This window comes from Scyliorhinus torazame, chromosome 9 (genome assembly GCF_047496885.1).
Source record: "Scyliorhinus torazame isolate Kashiwa2021f chromosome 9, sScyTor2.1, whole genome shotgun sequence".
In the NCBI taxonomy this organism is placed as follows: domain Eukaryota; kingdom Metazoa; phylum Chordata; class Chondrichthyes; order Carcharhiniformes; family Scyliorhinidae; genus Scyliorhinus; species Scyliorhinus torazame.
The window spans coordinates 48,401,860-48,422,459 of NC_092715.1; the positions used below are offsets into that span (position 1 = coordinate 48,401,860).

The 20,600-nt window shown below is 48.4% G+C and overlaps 1 protein-coding gene across 2 annotated transcripts in view; it reads right to left on the reverse strand.

Annotated features, from left to right (window-relative positions):
- LOC140429174 (uncharacterized) overlaps nucleotides 1–20,600 on the reverse strand; it is a 254,567-nt gene that overhangs the window by 152,434 nt on the left and 81,533 nt on the right. For both annotated transcript variants that reach the window (XM_072515841.1, XM_072515842.1), the window contains exons 10-11: nucleotides 16,124–16,332; nucleotides 3,933–4,072 (exon numbers count right to left, since the gene is read on the reverse strand). In XM_072515841.1, coding sequence (XP_072371942.1) covers nucleotides 3,933–4,072; nucleotides 16,124–16,332 — 349 coding nt within the window. The remainder of the gene's footprint in view (nucleotides 1–3,932; nucleotides 4,073–16,123; nucleotides 16,333–20,600) is intronic.

Sequence of the window (20,600 nt, forward strand, 5' to 3'; positions counted from 1 at the left end):
TCGGGTAGTGAGGCAGCCGCTGAGTCGGGGTCTTGGAACCCCGTTAGTCTCCATGTGCTGCGGGGTGGACAAGATGGCGGCGCCCGGAGGTCCTGGGGGGTCACAAAATGGCGGCGCCCCTGGAACGCAAGTTGCGCGGGTGGAGCAAGATGGCGGCACCCATGAAACGCACGTGTTGTGCAGGGGAGAAGATGGCGGCGCCCATTGCTCGCACATGGCCTGGGGAGGAGGGGAGGATAGCAGCGGCCATTGTCCGTGACCGGGGAGGGTGGGGGCGACCGCTGCCGCTGAGCGGGCCTGGAACACCGCTGCGTAATGGCCCTTCTTCCCACAGGTCTTACAAAGTGCAGCACGGGCCGGGCTGCAAAAATAGCATCAGGGCCCCCCCGGAGATCACTGGCTGGCGCGTAGCGCAGGCGTATTGGGTGGGTAGCGCCCCCGCTGGGGTGGCTGCCTGTGGGGCCCATGAAGCATAGGAAGAGTGGGCCGCGCGGTTGGGGGCGTAGGACAGTACATTGTGCAGGGCGACCGTCATGGAAAGCGCTAGTGTTTTAGTCTCTGCGAGGTCGCGCGTGGCCCCTTCTAGGAGCCGCTGCCTGATAACATCGGACCCAATCCCAGTTACAAAAGCGTCCCTCATAAGGAGATCTGACTGCTCCTTAGCTGTAACGTCCTGGCAGTCACAGTCCCGAACTAGTGGGATCAGGGCCCTCCAGAAGTCCTCAATTGACTCACCAGGTAGTTGAGTACGCGTTGCGAGCGGGTGTCTGGCGAAGAGCGTGTTCGTCTTCTGTTCATAATTTTCTTTCAGTCGAGTCATAGCATCAGCGTAATTGGGTGCATCCTGGATCAGCGGGAAGATTTTAGAGCTGAGTCTGGAGTACAAGATTTGAATCTTCTGAGCCTCTGGAACAGGGGTCGGCGCCGCGTTGATATACGCTTCAAAACAAGCTAGCCAGTGCTGAACGTCCTTTCTGGCGTCGCTTGCGTGTGGATCCAGCTGCAGGCGATCTGGTTTAATCCGGAGGTCCATCTTCTGAATCAGATACTAATAAATTGAGGCATGACCAATTTGGCTGGAGACGAAGTTGAATTCAAACTGAGGCTTTATTAGTATCTGATGTGTGGCCTCCTACAGCAGCTGACGAAATGGCTGCGAGCTGAAGGCCACGCATAATAATAACCCGGCTCCTGGGTGGAGCTAGCATGAAGGGGCCCAGGTGAACCTGTAGTGCAGGTTCTACCGTACAACCCTTAATATAAGAACACAGTGGTTTACCACAGGCCGCTAATCACGTTCATATGTTTTGGTCCTGTCCAAAGCTAGAGGATTACTGGAAGGAGGTTTTTAGGTGCATGTGAAACTGGACCCGGGCCCCCGGGAGGCCATATTTGGGGTGTCGGACCAGCCAGGGTTGGAAACGGGTTAGGAGGCAGATGTTGTAGCCTTCGCCTCGTTGATCGCCCGAAGGCGGATCATGATAGTTTGGAGAGCTACCTCTCCACCCTGTGCCCTGGCGTGGCGGGGGGACTGTTGGAATTCTTGACTCTTGAGTAGGTTAAGTTTGAACTGAGGGGAAGGATGGAGGGGTTCGACAATTCATGGGCATTATTCATTATGCACTTTCAAGAACTGGATAACATCGAACATTAGTTGGGGCGTGTGGGTGGGAGGGTTGGGGGGAGGGGGCTGTGTGTGTTAATGGCAACTATGGGTGATCCCTAATTCCTTTTTGTAATTTGTTTGTGTGAACATGTGGGCTAATGTTTGGGGTTTGGTGGGAGGATGGGTGTATTGTTATTGATATGGGGATTGACATATTTGTTACTGATTATTGTTTATTGTTGGTGGGGGTAAATTTGGGAGAAAATGTGAAAAAGGAGAATAAAAATATTTTTTTAAAAAGCTATGTCCTCATTCCAAGTTTTCTAGTCTACTTCAGTTCCTGAGGGTCCTTTACTAAAATCCAAGAGACTCAGAATGCTGTACATACAAGTTCACGTTTCTTAGAATCAGTGAAACAATCAAAGATGCAAACCACAGCAGAGAGAATAAATCAGTTTTACGATGGTGATTTCCATCTTCTACAAAAGAGGACCTTTAAAAAGGCTTCAATCCTGAAAGTTGACTTGTTACTTTAACTTGGTGAGTCATCGGCCCTACTCTTAACGTTTACACTTGATAAAGGGGTCTCACCATGGCAATTTGGTTACTGTCAGGAAAATTGTCACTTGCTTCAAACTATGTAATTACTTCAGCATTTGAACTGTAATGTACAATGGCATGTGTCTGCCTAGGGAGCAAACCTTCTATGACTGAATCTGGAAGTCCAGTGAAACAGAATTACAATTTGTTCTGACAAATAGCATTTCTGTACTTATTCATGGGACTGCTGCCAATGTTGGAAAATTGAATACTTCTTCCATTCTGAGCACTAATTCTCACTTTGCGTTTGAAACTTAGTACATACAATTGATATCTTGTGGCAGTGCCCACCCTAAGTCAGGAAAAATAAGTGAGGATTTTCCCCGCAGTGTTTCAAGACCCTGACATCGTGAGTCAGAAGCCAACATTTTCTGTTAAACGGTCAGCCCGCTGTGATTTTCCCCAAATTGGCAAATTAATGGTCAGGGATGGACAGTGACTGTGTGGGTGTTTGAAGTGGGGGGCCGAACTGTCGGCTGTCCTGTCAGATAAGTGAGAGAGAGGGAAATTTCCATTGGCCAGCCTGTGGCTGCAACTGAACACAGTCCGGTGTGGACAGCACGATAGCACAGTGGTTAGCACTGTTGCTTCACAGCTCCAGGGTCCCAGGTTCGATTCCCAGCTTGGGTCACTGTCTGTGCGGAGTCTGCATGTTTTCCCTGTGTCTGCGTGGGTTTCCTCTTGGTGCTCCGGTTTCCTCCCACAAGTCCCGAAAGCCGTGCTGTTAGGTAATTTGGACATTCTGACTTCTCCCTCATTGTACCCGGAATGTGGTGACTAGGGGCTTTTCGCAGTAACCTCATTGCAGTGTTAATGTTAGCCTACTTGTGACAAAATAGATTATTATTATTATAAAGGCCTCAAAACTTGCCAGGACTGTTGCCCCCTCTGCAGTCTGCGCTGACAGGCCGCCACCAGACATTATTCCCTACTTCCTCCACAGACACCTGGAAGCCTGTCAGAAAATTGCAGTCGTCCTCTGACAATAAGCCTTAATAGACCTTCAGTCATTTAAAAATGAAATTATTGTGCCATGTTTATTTATCTTACTTTATGGTGTTCTGGTTACGGAACTTTAACAAAGTAGGGAGATTAGTAAATATAAGAAGAACAAATTCTCTTTTTTTAGCGACAGTTTAATTCATGCATTTTGACATGTTTCACAGCTGTTTCAAGTCTCTGAGAGAGCAGAGAAGCAGAAAGTGAGTCAGTGTTGCAGTGTTCGTAAAGAATTACAATACATAGGGCGGGATTTTCCGCATCTCCCACGGTGTGTTTTGTGGCGGCAGAGGTAGCCTGTCATTGGCCAGCGGTGGGATCTTCTGGACCTGCCCCGCTGTCAACGGGGTATCCGATTGTTCGCACCCTCCACCTCCAGGGAACCTGTCGGCGTGACCGGCCGAAAAATCCCACCTATAGAATCACAAAGTACCTACAGCACAGAAACAGGCCATTTGGCTGAAAAGGTCCTTGCTGGCGCTTAAGTCCCATATATGCATCCTGACACCGGGCTGCATTGAACCTTATCAGTGTATCCCTTTATTCCTCTCGCCCTCATATTCAGTTTTCCCTTAGAATTAACTTTAAAGCAGCCTCAGAGTTTCACACGTCCATTTCAGCAATAACCTACACATTTAACATTAAGGAAAAGGAATATCTTCAAGGAATGTTACTGTTCCAGAACATTTTAATTTCTGTCTTGGCAGAGGGACTCGGAAGCACTGACCTGTTAAAGTGGGCGATAGAAGTTTTTTGGAAGTCGTTACAGAGTTGCTGTGTGTAGAATAAGTGGGACCTGTTAAGATGTGGATTGATTCCATCCCGCCCCCAGCTGACCTTGTACTCATAGATGTTGGTGTGGCGAAGCTATGGAGCAATAACATTTATGATTACCTTCTAGTCTGAAGATATCAAGCAGAAAGAAAAACTGTTATGCCATGAAAAAAATAAATGAACAAACAGCAACTTAATCAAAAGGAGTAAGAATAGCTGTAAACTGAGAATGAACTTACAGGAGGGAAATAGAGAAAAGGACAAAAGGGTATAGAGCTACAAGATAACAGAAGGTACAGTCTGTTACGAACCCCGCTGATGTTAATTGTGAGGGTGTCCCAAAATTCAGAAGCATAACTTGGAACTCCAATTCTTAGTGGTGTACATTTTCTATTTGGTATACTGTGAGAAACGATATGTGAACCAGGGAGGAATATTCCAGTTGTTGTGCGATCAATTAATAAAGAATATGTATTAACTTAAATGAAAAAAATCATTTGACAAGAAAGATTATAATACACTACAACACTCGATTACACTGGAAGCTATACACACAGAGTGTTATATGAAGATTCTCCTCAGTTCCCAACTAACTATGTTTCCTGAACTCGGAGACGCCCCTTTGTTACCAAACAACATCCAATAGTATATTACTCTATGAGCTAAATCCAGCAGATAATTGTCACGCACAGGTTATTCGGCCACATTTGAGAAAACTGTCTTCAGTTTCAGCGAAGGCGGAATCCGCTTGGTTCGGATTTTGTATCTTAACCAGCTGCATTAGCTTGTTTTTGGGAGATTGTTTGTGCAGCTGGGTATGGCTGTGATGGTAGCTGCTACTGTATCCACTTTTCGAGTTATTGTGCTACAGATATATCATTCTTTCCCTTTGATGTTACCCATCCTGTGGCTTTTAGCATACACATGTCAATTTCCTTATCTCTCCATTTGAAGTTACCGCTTCTGTACCCCATTGTTTTCCTCAGTTACAGAGGTAAACACTTGCTTTTCTCACTGACATACTAATTTGCATATCAAAATCCCTTCAGGCAGTTGCCCTTATAAACTTCCTTTTTAAAATTTTATCCCAACCTCATTTTTTAATCTTAATTTTCCCCAATTCTTAACAAGTGATAATGCCACTGAACAAATAATTCAAAGGCTCAGGCTATATCTAGGGTCATGGGTTCAAATCCCACCACAGAACCTGGTGGAATTCAAATTCAATTAATAAAATCTGGAATTGAAAGTCAGACTCAATATTAGTGACCATGAAACTATCATCAATATTTGCAAAATCCCATCTGGTTTACTAATGTTCCTTAGGGAAGGAAATCTGCTGGCCTTACCTGATCTGGCCTACCTGTGACTCCAGACCTAGTTAACTCTTAACCTCCCTCTGAAATGGTCTATAGCAAGCCACTCAGTCTAAGTTAAATTAGGGATGGGCCACAAATGCTGGTCTTACCAGTGACATCCACAACTCATGAAATAATTTCTTTAAAATGTAAGTTTGTTGTTAATAAATTGTGGGCCATGGTACATGTGCTAATTGTTGGTTAAGGTGTGGTAATTTTATACATTAGTTTAACGGACACAAATATCATTCCCCCATCTCCTCCAATTGCCCCTGAGATCAAACAGGTGGTGACTATTGAAATACTAACCTGTGTGGTGTTTTTTCACTTGTTAAAGAATGGAACCAAATATGGTGCCTTTCCACAACCTCAGGATGACCCAGAGGATTTTACAGCCAATGAAATATTGTCAAGTACGGCCACTGATGTACTGAAAGGAATATGGCAGCTGAGTTGTGCACAGCAAGATCCCACAGTCAATTTCCAGATAATCTGCATTTATAATGTTGCTTGATTGATAAATGTTGGCTAGGACACTGAGGAGAACTCAGAGGATCCTCATCAAATAGTTCCATAGGATCTGTTATGTCTAGCCGAGTGGGCTCATGGGGCCTCGGTTTAATGTCTCATCTGAGAGGTGTCACCTCTGATAGTGCAGCAGTACTGCACTAAAGTGTTGGCATAGTTTCTGGTGCAAAACTTAAATGCGCAACTTTCCAACTCAGAGGTGAGACACAGCTAACACTTCGCTGGGTACAAATTGGACGCTTTCCTCTGAAATTCTTAAGCTCAGTTAATGCCTGTTCCGAACTGGAGTTGCAGCATAAAGAATGCAATGGAGCACAAAGTCACCTTCAATGGACAAATCGCAGTGTGTGATGCAGCAGAGATAAATGGATGCAGTAACAAGGAAAATGCAATAAGCTATTCTGATGGGTGTGACTGAACATGCTGCAAAACTCTAATGGGGTGCGAATGCATGTTTTATCATTAGTGTGACAGTCACCAACTATGTTGCTATATCTGTATTCGAGGAAACAAAGCCATTAGTAGTGTCACAAAATTTGGTTAAGACATGAATTTTGTACCATAGAGTGGATGATCATAGGCTGATGCTTCAATACAGGGGCAGTGGGTGGGTCACAGTTTCTGCTGGCCTTGCTGGAGCAAACCTGCTGACCTGGGCCTACCAACATAAAGACTGAATATTTCCCACATCATTCTTTTTGAACAGTCTGCAATGGCCAAAGGACGGCACGGTGGTTAGCATTGCTGCCTCACAGTGCCAAGGACCTGGGTTCAATTCCGGCCTTGGGTGACTGTCTATGTGGAGTTTGCACATTCTCCCCGTGTCTGCGTGGGTTTCCTGCGGGTGCTCCGGTTCCCGTCGGCAGCCCAAAGGTGTGCTGGTTAGGTGGATTGGCCATGTTCAATGCGCGGGGTTACAGAGATAGGGTGTCGGGCAGTGGGTCTCGGTAGAGTGATCTTTTGGAGGGTCCGTTCAGACTCGATGAGCTGAACTGGAGGGATTCTATGGATTTAAGAAACAGCGGTGAAGACACTGAATGCTTGGAGTACATGCAGAACTTGGATTTTGTAATCAGTTTCAGGATCCTGATTTTCATATTTAAACTTTAAAGTGGTAGAAAAGGCACCTCCTGTCTTGGTCTTTTATGGTCTATTGCTACCATATATGTTGAGGGTCTCAATATAGACCTCCAGGGATCTGTCTCTATGCTATCGACGCTAATCAAGATATTGAGACTGACAAGGGTCTTGGTTGAACACAAACATTAAGCAACAACTATATACAGCTCTACACAGGCCTTGATCTAACCTGTGTTCTAACAGTTACATAGGCTGATTATGTGACAATATGCCTGACTCATAAGCAATACTGCCACAGAGTCACAAGCACTAGTGAACATCTAAAATGGAGGCTGTAACTTTTATCCTCCAGCCTTACATAAGAACATAAGAATTAGGAGCAGGAGTAGGCCATCTGGCCCCTCGAGCCTGCTCCACCATTCAATGAGATCATGGCTAATCTTTTGTGGACCCAGCTCCACTTTCCGGCCCGAACACCATAACCCTTAATCCCTTTATTCTTCATGGTGATGTCATAGTGATGCCACTGCAGCTTCTTAAAAGTACATGACTATGTCTGCATTGGCATGCATACAACGAGCACAATTTAACAGCCGCATTGCACCCAACGGGGTTCCGGGCCCGGCGGTTAAATAGCCGGAGAGGCCAAAATCAGGATCCATGTCGGGCACAAATTGGTTTGCGATCTAACCGGCCCTCTCCCGGTGGCGGGTTCCGGAACCCATCCAAACGTGGCGAGACACCAATTAACACCAATTAATACCAATCTCAATCTCATTAACAAGAGGGGCAGCATGGTAGCACAGTGGTTAGCACTGTGGCTTCATAGCTCCAGGGTCCCAGGTCCGATACCCGGCTGGGTCATTGTCTGTCTGTGCAGAGTTTACACGTTCTCTTCGTGTCTGCGTGGGTTTCCTCCGGGTGCTCCAGTTTCCTCCCACAAAGCCCGAAAGACGTGCTGTTAGGTGAATTGGACATTCTGAATTCTCCCTCTGTGTACCCGAACAGGTGCCGGAATGTGGCGACTAGGGGCTTTTCACAGTAACTTTATTGCAATGTGAGCCTACTTGTGACAATAAAGATTATTATTATTATTATTATTAATAAGATGGAAGCCTAATCTAATGGCCTCCTGGGGCCTAACCAGTTCCCCAACAAGGGGTTACGCGGGGGCCGTTTAGCACTCCTCTTTAAAAATGGGAAGCTGGTGCAATAGCTGCTGAGGGGAGCTGAGGAGGTGAGCAACCTTTTCCATTACTGGCATGCACCCAGGGGCACTGGAGCTGCTGTCCCAGTGCTCGGGGGGGGGGGGGGGGGTGAGGGGGGGGATGGACCTGGTCAAGGGGCTGGGTGTCATAGGTCGGTGGTTTCCCCTTGGCTGGGGGGAGGGGGGTTGAGGGCTTTGGTGTATGAGGGGCCTACAAGCCATCCTCCAATATTATGTACACCCATATCAGGGGCAGCTGTCCTGTTCTTGATTACATGCTAAAAGGTCTCTTTAACTCCCTTTTGCTGTGAGCAGCCTCTATCTGCACATCTGAAGGCTATAGCTAATAAGGAATTGGCATTGTTAGTTGTAAGGCTCTCAAGTGGTGATGCTGTGCTTGCTGAATGCTCCTGCTGGTAGTTGCAAATGCCTGAAGGCCATGTGTTTGTTTGCTGCCGCCTCTTTTGCTTCTGTGGCCTGGAGTAAGGAAAGGGAGGATGTAATGTGGCCTATTACCAGTGCTAGTGAAATAGAAGGGGTGCTCTTTCTCCCTTATGGTGTGCTGTGCTTCGGTGTGACTTTCCAGTGTGGCTTCTACTGTTGAGAGTCTATTGCTGGGAGCTGCAGGAGGGAGAGAGGGTAGCGGATTGAATTAAATGAGCAACCTGATGGAGGCATTGAAGAAATGCTTTTGTAGATGGCTGGTGACTTTATTGTACTGTTGACTGGTCAATGTTTAATGCCCGGAGGCCGTGTGTTTGTTTGCTGCCACCCTTTTGTTTCTGTGGCGTGGAGTACGGAAAGGGCTGATGTAAGATGACTTGCTGCCAGTGCTGGAGAAGTGAAAGCGGTTCTCTTTCTCTCTTCTCACATGCTCTGCGTCAATGTGACTTTCCACTGTTGAGAGCCTACTGCTGGGAGCCGGGAGAGAGAGGCTGATTGATCCGAATGAGCAATTTGATGCAGGTATTGAAGAAATGCTTTTGCGGATTGCTGGTGACTCTAATGTTCTGTTGATTGTTTAATGTTTATATGAGCTGCTGTATCTTTGTGTTTGGACTGATATTCTAAGCGAAAAGGTACTTGTGGCAAGGTGCCTTTTCCCTGTTGGTTAATGGTTAGTATGATGTCTGGACAGTTAAATAGTTCATTTTCACTTTATGTACAAAGGTACTGTTGATCGTTTAATGAACAGAATATTCTCAACTGGTGCTGCAGGTTGTGTTTGCTGCTTGCTGCTGCCTGTGGCTGCAAATGCCTGGAGGTTGTTGTTGCTGTTTTTTTCTTTTTCTGTAGCGTGGAGTAAGGAAAGGGGGGATGGATGATGACCTGCTGCCTGGGCTGGAGAAGGGGATGGGGAGCTCTTTCTCTCTCCTGGCATGCTCTGGGTCAGTGTGATTTTCCACTGCTGAGGGGTCGCAGGAGGAGGAGAGAGCGGCAGATTGATCTGACTGAGTGGTGTTTGCTGATTGTTGCTTCAGCTGTCTGGAGGCTGTGCGTTTGTTTGCTGCCGTCTCTTTGTGACCTGGAGTAAGGAAAGGGAGCATGGTAAGATGACCGGCTGCTAGAGCGGGAGAAGGGGAAGGGGAGTTCTTTCTCTCTTCTGACGTGCTCTGTGCCAGTTCGATTTTCTACTGCTGGGAGCTGCAAGAGGGAGAGAGAGAGGCGGATTGATCTGAATGAGCAACTTTACTGTTAAGTAATTGGTTTTCATCTCTTTGTATGTAGGTACTGTTCACCATTTAATCAACAAAATATTTTCAAGTACATTCTCGTGGGTAAACGTGCCATGTCTCAGATGGGTTTTATTGGGTTTTATTGCCTAGCGTTCCAATCAGACTGCAAGACCTGGACATTTTACCTGGACCCTGGGGGTATCAGTGCCACAGATGCAGGAGCCAAAAATCAAGTACCCAAGAGCTGGGCTTCAGCGACCAGAGGGTGAGTGTGTGGATCAGGGGAGGGCACCTGAGCTCGATCCCCCTAATGTTCCCGGCAGGGGTCTGGGTTCCTGCTGTGGCCGAGGTAGAATGTGCATAGTGGGGTTCTCCAGCACAACCGGCTCAGTGGACTGACACTCTGAGAGAAGGCAGGACCTGAGTGCGGGGGAGGCTGGGAAGATTTGAGAGACCCCTAGCTGATTGTCAATCTCTCTCCTTCTACAATTCATTACACATAGCACAATGGGTGTTGTTGTCTACCCCGCAGCGGCTGCCCTCACGGTGCTGGTGGCAGCCCAGGCAGACAGACGCCAGAGAAGATGGCAGCAGTGTCAATGCAGACTGAGGTGCCACTCCATGTGTCGCCACCCCATGTGCACACCCAGCAGACCCAGCTGCCCATTAGGCAGAGAAAGGACCCAGAGGGAGTTCCCAAGGTGTACAAGCATTGTTGGTCATACGAGGAGATGACGAACAGCATGTACCACAGGAGACAGTGTGACACCTGTGCCATGTACTTGTGGACTTGGCACCCCATGGAGGAGGAGGAGGACCTGTCCCGGTGGCTGCAAAGGACACTGCAGCCCTGAGCATTTATACCACTGAATCATTCCAGGGCTCGAACAGGGACTTGTGGGGCATATCACAAGTTACAGTTCACAATTGCATCCGTATGCCCTGTATGCCTGGGAAGCTGACCACGTCCATCAAGATGCCCGGGCAGCAGGATTCTCCGCCAATGCCGGAATGCTCCAGATCCAGGGGGTAAAAATCTTCTTGATCTTTCGTGCTCTGCCACTATGTCTATGTGTGTCCGCAGGATGCACATCAGAGGTGGAGGTAGCCTGCGCCTTCTTGTGCCCTGTGGCCTTTGATGCCCTTGGCGAACGGCATCTGGAGGGTCTGGAGTCAGAGGGCCCCAGATGACTGACTGATGTCACTGGCATCGCCAAGCCACCCTTTTCTGCCCTTTGACCTTGAGACTTGCTGGTGTCAGGAGAAGGGGATTCGGGTGGGGTGGAGACCACCACCGTCTCCCTGGTGACAGGCACTATGTCGGGCTCCAGAGCTCCCTCCTCCCGGGCGAAGTATCTAGGGCCCTGGAGGTCTCCATGCGACAGAAGAGCAGCTGGAGTGAGCTCCAGAGGTCTCCGTGTTCTCCTACTCTGCCGGTCCTGGTACCTCCCTGTTGTCTGCACCATGGTGTTAATGCCCTCAGCGATGCTCCTCAGTGACTGGGTCATGCTATGGAGCACTCGGCAATGTTCAGCTGCATCTGGGACACATCCCTTTACGACTGGGTACATGCACTGCAGTGCCTCAGCAATGCCCACCTGCGTGTGGGACATGACTTTCAGTGGCTGGGACATGAATGTCCAGGCTCTCAGCCTGACATCACCACTCAAGACGCTGACCTCGTGCTGCACGATTCCCACTGCGGTCACCACCCTAGCAATTTATTTTTTATAAATATTTTTTATTGGGTTTTTGAACAAAGTATATTTACCGTTAAGTACACAGAATAAGATATATATATATATATATATATAGAAGAGAAGGGCACACACAAACATACCAAAAAAAAACCAATGTAATAATGAAAAATAAATAAAAAATAAAATAAAATACCTGGTAGGGTATAGTGCACCAGCTCAACAGCAGCAACTCTGGACAATTGGCAATATTATTTATAACACTAAGTAGGCACCTGTTTGTGTGTGTGTGGGGGGGGGGCAGGGGCGGGGGTGGGGGGAGGACTGGGGAGGTAGATATACATTCGGGTGCCAGAGAAATAATTACAGTGGGCAATACGCAAATGGGTCTGGTGTTGGTGTTGTCACTTGCTTCTCCCGGACGGATTTCGCTGCCGTTGTCGTCTCGCTCTAGCAAGGTTGGCCTCAGTGCCACGCATTGTTGGCATCATCTCCTGTGCCCATATTCTTTGGAACTATTCAGATCAGCTATGCATCCACGGGAGTGTGGCTGGCATCCCCTCCTAAATGTAATGGCTGTGTCCTAGCATCTGTTCTGGGATAACCTAGCCCAGAGACAAGGCAACTGACTGCAATTCAACTGAGTTCTGTGCTTCCAACTGATGTTCATCAGCAACTGTGTGGTGCTCACCAGATTGTGCCCCAGAAGCCTATCCATTAATGTTGCCCACAAAGGTGTGTGTCTCTGCACTGGTGGAGTGTGGGGATGACAGCTGTGCAGGGGAAGGGAGGCTAGATCAGATGGTTCCGCCGAATCAGGTGGAGATCCTGCAGGAAAAGGGACATATGGTCAGTGAAAGGGAAGGATCATTTTGTCTGACATGAACAACTCACTTGAGGCAAGTCATCTGGGTGAAGTGGCAGTGGCACAGGCCAACCTTGCTGTTGGTGACTGCTCTCTCCTCGGACAATCCCACAATCTCCAGGACCCATTCCTCATAGGGTGTGTGGACTCTCATGTCCAGAACTCCGTCGCCCATCTGGGCCCTTTCATGTCTATTATGCGCTAATGTCTTTTGCAGGGGGCATTGTGAGCTCTGCACTTGGTGCATTAGAGGCTGTCTGTGGCAGGTGACATGTGTGGGCATCGCACCTAGACATGGAGGGGTTGTGCTGGTGGGTGCCAGGGTGTGCTGGGGTACAAGCATGGTGATCGGATGTGGGGAGGGTGTTAGGTGCCAATCAGACCTTTGAAGGGGGTTGTGGGGTGGGTGGGGGGGGGGGGGGGGGGGGGTGACAGGCGGAACTGATGCCAGGGGTTTGGTGTTCACTTAACCTTGTGTCCCAGTAGAAGTCATTGGTCTTCTTCCTGCACTGAAGAGCAGTCCTCCTGACCATACTGCCTGAACTGATGGCTGCTGCCACTGCCTCCCAGGCGGCATTGGCGGCCTTGCTTCTGGTCCTCAGGCTCCCTCGGGGGAACAGAATAACCCATCTAGTCTCCACGGCGTCCCGAGGTCTGGCCAGGTTGACATCCCCGAAGCATCCCCGGAGCAGGTCTACGTGGTGCCATGCTTCTATGCTGCCTGGGAATGAGCTCGGAGAGAGCGTTTAGAAGCAGCTCCCCCTTGTCAGCAGGGAGCAACCAGGCGTGAGTCTGGTGAATCAGCTGGCAGGACAACCAGTACTGGCGTGAAGATCATGGGGGATCATTTTTGGCACTGAGTGCTGTTAAATATGAACCGTGGTCTTGCCGGGTTGGCGGTCGGGAAACACTCAGGAAGTCGCGCTCTTTAAACTTTTTCCATGAAATCGCGCCCAATAGCACACCTCCCACCTGTAATTATAAACAGCTGCCCTTGAAGATTAATGGTTGTGAGTTGAATTCACCCCCAACCCCCAGCCCCCCCACATCCACCACATCAGTTTATTTGTGTTACTTTAACAGCTTATTATGCCATTCCAACTTTCTGAGACAAATTCAAACTCCTTCAATTACCTTGCAACAATTTATTTATCGAGGGGCTGTTTTCTAAATCTGTCTGAGTACAAAAGTCTTTGGTTGGTTGATTTTGAATAGAATAAACTTACTTAAAATTTGGCAAGCACAGCATTGGCAAAGAAATGCTCCAGCTCCCAATCCCACCATGAATTATGAATAGCTGGAATGAATATAGCCTGTTGTTCAGGTGTAGAATGGCATATCCAATTTGGCTAAAGTGCTCATATAATTCAGTTAGATATAAATTATACTGTGTAGCATGTTGTTTCCACAGCTAAAGAGGTGTCACTTATTTCCTTTTAATACTGTCAGTCCTCCCTTCCAATGCTGCATGGGCTAAATATATCTGGTTAGATGATGCTGAGGCATATTGGCCCACATGTGCTGTTGGCTAATCCCACCCAAGGATGGTGTAACTGATCTCATGATCTCCAGACTGGAAAGAAAGGAACATTTCGCGAAGAGTTTTGTTCTTGGTCACTGTCCAGGGTTTCGATGGAATTGGACTTCCGTACCGCTTTCTGTAACTGCCCCAGCTCCAGTCCGTTTTCCTGGAGTGGGTATCATAATCAGCCCAGTAGGATCCCACCAGGAGCTGACCAGTGCAAACAGGAAGAATTCCAGTGGTGGGATTGCCATTGAAGATATTATATCCACTTCTTGGGGTCCACCGCTGCATTCTTTGTGCGGCCCCAGGGAGTAGTGCTGACTCACATAGACAGAAAGGAAATCTACTTGACACTGCCTTTACATCAACACTTCCATGTTTTGTCAGTTCTGGGCTTGTAGGATGAGCTTATCAAATAGTGATCTGTTCCATCTCAGATGGGGCCAGAATTCCCGTCAGCAGCGCACCCCAGCCCATGGGTTTCAGAGTGGCGCGAGGTGGCTTCAATGTAAAATCCCACTGACAAACGGTGGGAAGAGAGAATTCCGCCATCAGCGAACGGCGCGGCCCGAGAACCACGTGGTCGGGGGACTGAAGAATCCTGCCCTACAATTGGGCATGAACCAGATTACGTTGCCGGCCGGGAATGGGGAGAAGCTCAAATTGAGTTCTCCACGGCACACATCGAGTTATGGCCCTCTTGTGACAGCCTCCGGCCATTACGCAATTTGAGCCTGCACGAGCAGGACTGGACAATCATCCTCACTATTTCAGCAAGTAAGTTACACTTTCAACTATAGAACAGAACTTTACCCTTTTAACTTTTATTTTATTTTCAATCCGAGAAAGCCATTGAGACTGGCTGCCATTTCAGAGGGTCGTTAAAGGTCAAACACATTGCTGTGTATTTGGAGTCATGGGCGCTATTCTCCCCCCCCCCCCCACGCCGGGTGGGAGAATCGCTGGGGCGCCACGCGAATCGCGCCATGCGCCCCAACCCCCAAACGCGATTCTCCCACCCCCCGGAAACCAGCGGCGCGCAATTCGCACCGGGCCGCTCGGAGAACCGCCGAGCAGCGATTCTCCGGCCCGGGTGGGCCGAGCGGCTGCTACGACACGACAGGTTCCCGCCGGTGCCGTCCACCTCTGGTCGCTGCCGGCGGGAACTCTGCGGGAACACTGGGGGGGGTGGTGGCATGTGGGGAAGATATATCTCCCCCCCCCCGGGCCTACCTCCTTCCGCGCGCAGCACCAGAACACCGGCCCCATGTTGGTGAGGGGCCGGCGTGCGTAAGACGTTCCCCACGCATGCGCAGGATGGCGCGGCCCAACTGCGTATGCGCAGGATTGGGCTGCCCCAACTGCGGTTGGCGCGGCGCAGACGCTGAAGCGGCGTGAACCGCTCCAGGGCCGTGCTGGCCCCCTGTGGGGGCCAGAATAGGTCGTGCCCGGGCCCTGTTCGTGCCATCGAGAAACGCGACAGCGTTCACGACGGCGCGAACACTTGGCCTCCATATCGGAGAATGTAGGCCAGACAGGTAAATATGGCAGATTTCCTTCCATAAAGGGATGGGTTTTTATGGCATTAGGCAATGGTTTCATGGTCATCATGAGACCTTTGTTATCATTACACTTTTCGGTCCAGGTTTGTACCATCTGCAGTGGTGGAATTCAAACCTAGGTTCCAAGAGCATTACCGTGGGTTCAGTGAGAACAGCACTGCGGCATCACCTCCTTTGACATCTTCCTGGGTCTTCGGAGGCTAGGCCTATCCGCTGTCACAACAGATGTTTCTGTCATTGTCTACAAGTGTGAACACTTCTACCCAGTAAAACAAGCTGTGTCCTCCCTTTAATATTTAACAATCAAATCACTCAGGTTTACTGTCAGCAGAATTCAGCACCAGCCGCACTCCCCCCCTCCATTTTCCCTCAATAATAGACACAGTCCGAAAACATAACACTCTCATAAACCTCATATTCGCAACAACAGTGCAATTTAATTAATGCGTCAAGCTAAAAGAGAGCATACGCAATGAGATTGTGAAGAACAGGAGGGAGGAGATATGTAAAATGATGAGCATTATGAAAATAGACCCCGGTGTTCAAATAGTTCCTAAAATTATTTGTATATTTAGACCTTACATAGCATTACACAGAAACGATTCGATTCAATTACAGAAGCAATCATAAATGATCAGTTTCTTACCCTGGCGTGAATGCTTTCCAGAAATCGTGTGTGGGCTTCGTATAGTGGCTTGTTGAATTCTGGCTTCCGTGGACAGACATCAGTATAATCTGAAGCTTTCTCAGTTGACAGGTTGTATTGGATGTCAGTGATATACCGTTTAAACCAATGGCAGTGATCCTCTGGAGGTCCTTTTGTTTGTAGACCCTGTTTCACCTCACATTCTATAACTGAGGTTTTATTATAAGAGAAAGAAAGAAAAGGAGGCCTAATTATCCCATATTTGTTCTTTTGAAAAGTCCGCTGATTTAATGAATTTCTATCTGACAGGGTTAATCAAGTGCGTATCTAGGATGGTGGGCAAGCTGATGATTGGCTTTCATACGGGGGAGGGGAGGGGGTAGGATGGGGAATACAGCACCCATAAAATCTAGCCCTTTGAGTGGAATGGTGACTGAACACACTAAGGCAAGGAACGTTGTTTTATTGTTCAGGAGTTGAGTCTCAGAGGAGATGAAATGGCTGGAAACAGAGTGAGGAGACGTTTCATAATATTTTAAAAGTCGAATTCACTTCTAACCATGCCAGAAACATCAAGAACCACTAAAACAGTGACACACACAGAAACTGTGCATCTCCTCACCCTGCACAAAACCAATCCTGTTGGAATTTCTTGAAACAGCCTGAATTTTACATGTGTGGTAATCACCTCTGCTGGCTTGGCACCTTGTCGGGAGTCTGTTCAATGAGGGGAGAACGATGGTATAACATTTTCAATACTGCTGCAGCTCTTAAACGGCTGCAGAAAGAGTAATGTGGACTGGAATTGTATACTCTTGTTTTCCAGCATTTTCTGCTTTTAGTTCAGTTTTCCAGCATCTGCAGTATTTTGCTTTTACTCACTGAAAAAGCAGGTTTATGTTTGGCAGGAGAAAATGCCTGTCAGTACCAAATGAAACAAAGAAGCAGTGGAAGGCTAGAACTGGATGTGTGTGTGAAGCTACAACCTCAGGAAGTGGGCAAATGAGGGATTGCCCCTTGCGGGATTTGGGATACCCCACCAGAGGCCAAGGACAGGCTGCATGGGAGGAGATGGCAGGTAGAGTAAATTTAGCCTGAAAACATTCAGAGGAATGTATGAGGAAGGTAGTTGCAAGTTTCCATGCACAGCCCAAAGTGGCTCGAGATACGGGACTGGATTTACATTCCTTCACTGGTGGGTTTGAAGGTCGGGGGGGGTCAACTAAAATCTATTGAGTGGCCATTGTTGCCTTTTTTTACCTGCTAGAAATATGGCAATCAATAAGGTTGCCCTTCTTTCTTTAGATAGCGATACTATATTGCTTTCAGAGTCGGCAGGTATCAAATGATACCGCCACAAGGTTCAATCGGGTATCGATCAAAGAGCCAATCAACCAGTTAGTTAGTTCAAGATCAATGGTACTTTATTTACACACAAGATTAACTTATACATGCAACATAAACACTACTAGTTAAACTACACCTAACAACTATGACAACCTGTACTTAACTTCAGGCACCCGGCTTAGGTCAGAGAAACAGAGGCCTTTGATCGATTCTGGATCTACTGGGTCTGGACAAGGAACTGCTGCTCAGCTGGGCTCATCCATCTGGTAGCGAGCATTGAACTTGAACTTGCTTCTGGCAGTGCTACGATTGGAGATGGGTGTTGCCGGAGCGCCAGGTCCAAAAGAGATCGAACACATGGCCGTGTCTCTCTTGATCCTTGGGGAGTTTCGCGCTCTTTTGGGCGGTCCTTCGGTTTGGACCCAATTAATTGGGCAGTTCTCGATCGCTGTCTTCGATCTGAGCCAATAAAGGGGCGGGTGCCTTGATGGTTGGGCGTGCCCTAACGGTCATTGACCCTGTTGCTTATGCTTCCTGAGTAAAGGGAGTGGCGGCAAAATGTCTGGACTTGTATCGGTTACCTGAGTATCAGTCCTTTGTCTTACAAAACTGGTGAGTAAATCATGGGAAACACAGAAATGGCAGATACACTAAATCAATATTTTGCTACAGTTTTCACGGTGGAGGATGCTGGAACCATCCCAATAGTAACAGGTAATGCAGAGGTTGTTGAAAAGGAGGAACTTAAAAGAATCACCAAATCACCATCACCAGGGAAAAAGTAATGAGCAAATATTGGGATTAAAGGCAGACAACTCTGATGTTTGGGGCAGGATTCTCCGACCCCCCGCCAGGTCGGAGAATCGCCAGGGGGTGGTGTGAGTCCTGCCCCCGCCGGCTGCCGAATTCTCCGGCACCGGGGATTTGGCAGGGGTGGGAATCGCGGCGCGCCGGTCAGCGGCCGCTGGCAGCGGGCCCCCCGGCGATTCTCCGGCCCGTGATGGGCCGAGTGGCTGCCCATTTTTTGCTGGTCCCGCCAGCGTAAATTAGAGTAGGTCCTTACCGGCAGGACCCGGCGGCCTCCAGGGTCCTCGGGGGAGCGCGGAGGGATCTGGCCCCGGGAGGTGCCCCCACGGTGGCCTGGCCCGCAATCGGGGCCCACCGATCCGTGGGCGGGCCTGTGCCGTGTGGGCACTCTATTCCTCCGCGTCGGCTGCTATGGACCTCAGTCATGGCCGACGCGGTGATGATCACCCCCCCATGCGCATGCGCTGGGATGACGCCAGCACACCCTGGCGATCTCGTGCATGCGCCAACTCGCGCTGGCCGGTGGAGGCCCTTCGGTGCCGGTGGCGTGGCGCCAAGTCCCTTCCCCGCCAGCCGGCGGGGCGCAAACCACTCCGGCGCCGGCCTTGCCCTTGAAGGTGCGGAGGATTCCGGACATTTGGGGCGGCCCGACGCCGGAGTGGTTCACGCCACTCCTCAGCGCCGGGACCCCCCGCCCCGCCGGGGTCGTGGAGAATCCCACCCCTTATATTTTAGGGTCTGAAATAAGGTGGTAGCAGAGATAATAGATTCATTTGTTATAACATGCCAAAGTTCCCTGGATCCTGGAAACAAAGAACAAAGAACAAAGAAATGTACAGCATAGGAACAGGCCCTTCGGCCCTCCAAGCCCGTGCCGACCATGCTGCCCGACTAAACTACAATCTTCTACACTTCCTGGGTCCGTATCCCTCTATTCCCATCCTATTCATGTATTTGTCAATATGCCCCTTAAATGTCACTATCGTCCCTGCTTCCACCACCTCCTCCGGTAGCGAGTTCCAGGCACCCACTACCCTCTGTGTAAAAAAACTTGCCTCGTACATCTACTCTAAACCTTGCCCCTCTCACCTTAAACCTATGCCCCCTAGTAATTGACCCCTCTACCCTGGGGAAAAGCCTCTGACTATCCACTCTGTCTATGCCCCTCATAATTTTGTAGACCTCTATCAGGTCGCCCCTCAACCTCCGTCGTTCCAGTGAGAAAAAAGTAATAGCTTATTGTCACAGGTAGGCTTCAATGAAGTTACTGTGAAAAGCCCCTAGTCGCCACAATCCGGCACCTGTTCGGGGAGGTTGGTACAGGAACTGAACCTGTGCTGCTAGCCTTGTTCTGCATTACAAGCCAACTATTTAGCCCAGTGTGCTAAACCAGTAGATTGGAAAAAGGCTATTGTAACACCCCTGTTCAAAAAGGGATGGAGGTAGAAAGTAGGAAACTATAGACCAGTTAATTTAACGTCTGTTGTTGGGAATTGTTGGAATCCATTATTAAGGAAGCAAAAACAGAATATTTGGAAAGTCAAAATGCAATCCATCAGAGTCAGCATGGTTTTATGAAGGGTAAATCACATTTGACTAATTTACAGGAGTTCTTCAAAGATGTAACAAGCAAAGTGGATAATGGGATCCTGTAGATGTAGTGCATCTGGACTTCTAGAAGGTATTTGATAAGGTGCCGTATAAAAAGTTAATACACATGGTAAGATCCCACAGGATTGGGGGTAATATATTAGCTTGGATAGATTGACTAACCAACAGAAAGCAGAATGGGAATAAATGAGAATTTTTCTGAACTCTAACTAGTGATGTGCCACTATTAATATTCGGTGCGCCGAGTGCCAGAAGCTCTGATCTGAAAAGCTGGCTGTTATTCTGGAGAGATACACATCAGTTTTCAACCAAAGCCTGACATTGACAAATGTTGTTAAATTACTCCCATCATGTGTGAAGCCTGACAACTTTAACTGTGCGGGCTGGCGTCAGGCAAGGGAGGGGAGTGACCTTCATTGGGACACCTCAGCGGGGAGCTAGCAATGGGAAACAGTTACTCTTTGGGATTTTCACAGTGTTACAATCTGTTGAGGGACCTGCAGAGGTTTGATTAAACTACAAGACATTTGAAATCCCAGTTACTAAGATAATAAAGCCACAAGAATTCCCATGGTTTTAAACAAACAGAAGAATGTTTATAATACAAATGTCAGCAAAGCCAACAGTCAATACTATCTACCATATACTGAAACATCAGAATTAAAATGAGGTAAACCTGAATTAACAGCAAACAGTGGTCAAACACATCACA